At 48.6% G+C, this 4,417-nt stretch overlaps 1 protein-coding gene across 1 annotated transcript in view; it reads left to right on the forward strand.

The window, feature by feature from the left end:
- Positions 1-2,019, forward strand: part of CCN5 (cellular communication network factor 5) — a 12,172-nt gene extending 10,153 nt beyond the window's left edge. The window contains exon 4 of the mRNA XM_007464777.1: positions 1,762-2,019. Coding sequence (XP_007464839.1) covers positions 1,762-1,982 — 221 coding nt within the window. The 3' untranslated portion in view covers positions 1,983-2,019. The remainder of the gene's footprint in view (positions 1-1,761) is intronic.
- Positions 2,020-4,417: the final 2,398 nt, after the last annotated feature.

Genomic DNA, 4,417 nt, shown 5'->3' on the forward strand with positions numbered 1-4,417 from the left:
CGGGAGGGGGGGGAATGGGTGGGGCCTCTTAGGTGCCAGGACACCTGGACACATCAAAGCCAAGGTTATACTGACAAAATCTGGGAGGGGACAGTGGCTGCGGGGACATGTAGGAAAGTGGAGTGGAGGGTCACAAGACCTCTTTAAAACTGACAAAACAGGAGGCGGTGGTGCAAATATATAAGTTTAAATCATACACAATTAAAAATAAAAATTGGTGGCAGAGGGGGGAGGGGAAAGGAGGGTTCGAACACTTGAAACAAATTCTCACATTTCATAGCAGAGGTATAACATAGACCTATATTATTATAATATATATATTATTATACTAATATATTGATACATATTAATAACATTTATATAATACAATTTAAATATTATCTAATATTACTAATACATTGTCATTGGGGTTTATCAAAAGAGGAACTCAAAACCGAGCGAAGCAAGGTGGTTGCCTCTGGGATGTGGGCCCAGGGGTAGGCAGGAAAGACAGTGACCTCATGCTATAAACTCCTCAGTTATAGGATTACGTTATTGCTATGTTACTGGGTTTTTAAAAAATTATTATTATTATATGAATTTAATTTTTGAAGGCAACCGAAAAGAGGGCATTGGTTCCATAGAAGATGGCGCCACACAAGAGGCGATAGAGCATGGTGGGTGAAGCATGGAGTCTGCCTGTGTTCTAAGCCCAGTTCCACTACTCCCTAGCTGTGTGAGAAGTTGCTTAACTTCTGTGTCTCAGTTCCTCCAATTGTAAAATGAGAATGAGAGCTTCCACCTCACAGAGCTGTTGTGAGGCCTCGATGAGTAAATACAAGCAAAGCAGTTATGACGTGCCTGGCACACAGCACTCAGTGTATGCTGTTATTATCCCTACAATGGAATATGATACATCTGTTTAAATACATAGGAGAATGCCAGTGAGTTAGCCTTATGTATAAAAAGCAGGATATGACACCGTATACGCAATTTGATCTCCGCTGCGTGTATGCATGTGTGTGTGTCTGTAGCTCTACAAACACATATATGTAGTACAACACTGCACACGTGTATATAACAGTGAGTTTTTCAACCCGGGCACTAGTGACATTTGGGCCAGGTAATTTTTTGTTGTGAGGGGATGTCCCGTGCGGTGTAGGATGTTTAGCAGCATCTCTGCTGGATTCCGGTAGAGTCCCCACCCTTACTTGTGACAAAAATGTCTCCAAAGGTTGCCAAATATCCTCCAGGGGGCAAAACTGTCCCCATTTAAGAGCCACTGGTTATAAAGGACCAGAAGGAAGGATACTAAAATATTAACAGCGCAGAATAAGACTGGAGGAGGAGGAAAAGCTAGACCATGGGAGCCCACCACCTTGATCCAGACACGGCCTCACCATCACCAGCATCCTTACCTCCAGGTCATGGTACCACCACACACACGGGCCCCAACCTCCTTCCTGTAAGATGCTACTTATCACAGAACTTGTGGAGGATACAGCAGGGAGAAACTCACCATTTACTGGGAGGCATCATGGCCAATGCCATCATAGTTGCCTAATAAGCAATATTTATGAAGCGCTTACAAATACCAGGCACTGTGTTAAACGTTCACCTCCACTATTTTACCCAATCCTACCCATCAACTATTAGGAAATTTACATAGGAAGAAACTGAGGTCCAAAGAGGTTAAGCAACGTGACCAAGATTGCATCACAAGCCAGTGGGTAGATTTGTCTGCCTAACCTTGCCGTGCTGACCCCTCTTTCTCTCCCCCAGGACCCCAGTTTTCTGGTCTTGTGGCTCCCCCAGCCCCTGCCGTCTCCTGCCCAGAATGGAGCACGGCCTGGGGCCCCTGCTCAACCACCTGTGGGCTGGGCGTGGCCACCCGGGTGTCCAACCAGAATCGCTTCTGCCGCCTGGAGACCCAGCGCCGCCTATGCCTACTCGGGCCCTGTCCACCCACCAGGGGCCACAGCCCATGGAACAGTGCCTTTTAGAGCCAGACTGAGAATGGAGACTCGGTGTCACCCGCCCGCCCAGCAAGCAATCTGGGCTGCAGGCAACAGTCCAGCTTGGGTCCACCATCTGGGCCCTGGAGGACGAGAGTGTTCCCAAGCCAGCTGGTCCACCTGGACCCTGAGATGCAGCGGGATGCATGCCCTAGTGCCTCTTCCTCTAACTCACAGCCTGGGAGAACGGCCAGGTTTCTTCTGGTCCATTCACAGCCTTTATCAATGATGCACACGGGCTAGCTTTCCAGAGATGGGCCCACCATCTCTCCCTTAATCATTAGACTGAGGCAGGTGCTCGGCTGGATGGGCTATTTTTCTGGGGGTATGCTAAAGAGGGCACAGATGCTCTGAATCTCCTGCTTCCTTTCCTGGAGCCATGTAAGAATATCCCTGAATATGTGCCTATGTGTCAAGCTTGTGCTGTCTGAGAAAGCCCTCCCCTGCCGACCATGGGCAGAATTCAGGGGCTGAATTCTTTGTAAAAATCACAAGGTGAAATCACTCTGTCTTGAAGAAAGTCAGAAAACAGGCCTTAACTTGACCCATTAAACCCAACTTATATTATTAAGAATTAAGCTTTTTTGAGACTCTGCAATGCACCAGGCCAAGCCAGACATTTCATACGGGCCGGTGCTTGGAAACATTTTTGACTAGAGAGAAGCAGGGGATGATGAAGAGTACCTTCCAGAGACTGGGGAACACGGCCTGAAATAAACCAACCCATGTGTGATGTTCCATTTGACGTCTCATGTTTCATTGTTTAAAGACAAAAAAATCCCTACATACAAATTTTATATCCTCTTTGGCGGTCTACCTGTGTTTGTTTTAAAATAAAAACTGTGTTTTCATCAGGATCCAACCAGGAAATTAGAAAACACTCTTGGTATTTACCAGGATTTCTTCTTATTAAACTAATTTGATTGAGGGATGAGGCACACCCGGTTAAGTGCACAGGTCTTTTTTTTTTTATCTTTGGCTGCGTTGGGTCTTCGTTGCTGTGTGCGGGCTTTCTCTAGTTGCGGCGAGCGGGGGCTACTCTTTGTCGCGGTGCGTGGGCTTCTCATTGCGGTGGCTTCCCTTGTTGCGGAGCACGGGCTCTAGGCGTGCAGGCTTCAGTAGTTGTGGCACACGGGCTCAGTAGTTGTGGCTCACGGGCTCTAGAGCGCAGGCTCAGTAGTTGTGGCACATGGGCTTAGTTGCTCCGCGGCAAGTGGGATCTTCCAGGACCAGGGATCGAACCCGTGTCCCCTGCATTGGCAGGCAGATTCTTAACCACTGCGCCATCAGGGCACAGGTCTTAATGGTTTCATGAGTCTTTACAAACGCACACACCAACACCTCAGTCAAGGTGTAAAACATTTCCATCATCAAAGGAAGTTTTCTCGGGCCTCAAAGGTGACGTAGCTTATTCTTGAACTTCGTGTAAATAGAGCCATACAGTAAGTATTCTTTACTGAATGACTTCTTTCCCTCAGTACCAGCCCTCGGGGTGGAGGGGCAGAGGGAGGGCAGAGCCCAGAAGCTGGGTCCAGAAGGTGAAAGATGCAATCACAGCAGGGCTGTCTGCTGGGAGCAGGGGCCACCACGGAGATGCAGCCGTGTGCCTGACAAAAGGCAGATGGAGATGGGGAGACAGATCCTGGCTTCTGCCCTCTCCCACCCCCCAGTTCCCAGAAGTGCCTCCCATTGGTCAAACCTACTGGGAAGACCTGGGAGGCCGGGAATGCAGTGCTCTAAGGTACAAAACAGAGCCAGGAAGGGCGATTCCCAGCACACAGGTGGTAAATGACCTGCTCTTCAGTACGGTGGCCTCCAGTACTTTGGTCAGGTACCACCTCCGCCGGGTACCCCAATTTGAGAATCACAGGCAGCACTGGAGCCATTTAATCTTCACAAAATAGAACTAACTCTAGTTCACAGATGAGGGAGCCTAGATCTGGAAATGTAATCTGTCCAAAAGCTGGTTTGCAGTTGGGGTGGGATTTTAGTCCGAGCCAGGTTTATCTGACTCTCCAGGCTGGGTCTGTGGTCTCTTGCAGGCTGAGTTTTGGTGGGTTTGGTTCTGCAAGTGTAAACTCTGAACACACTGCCCGGAACAATTCTGAAAACATCCTGAAAGCCAGGATGAGAACAATGAACTTACATTGAACTATTCCTACGTGGGGGGCTCTCTCTGCAAAGAGCTCTATCCACATAATCACATGTTGCCCTTGAAACATCCCTAAAACAGAGTGCTGCTGATATTCCCATTTTAGAGGTGGGTAAACTGAGACTCAGAGTGATTAATGACTTGTCCTAGGGTTGTGCTGCTGGGCTCTGGGCCAGGTTTGCTGTAAGGCCCATGACCTCACTCCTGAGAAGCTGTGAGCAGAGCCATGAAGAGTGGCCCCAGCCAGCCTGCCCGGTCCTGGCTGGGTTCC

This window comes from Lipotes vexillifer, unplaced genomic scaffold (genome assembly GCF_000442215.2).
Source record: "Lipotes vexillifer unplaced genomic scaffold, Lipotes_vexillifer_v1.1 scaffold53, whole genome shotgun sequence".
NCBI lineage: Eukaryota > Metazoa > Chordata > Mammalia > Artiodactyla > Lipotidae > Lipotes > Lipotes vexillifer.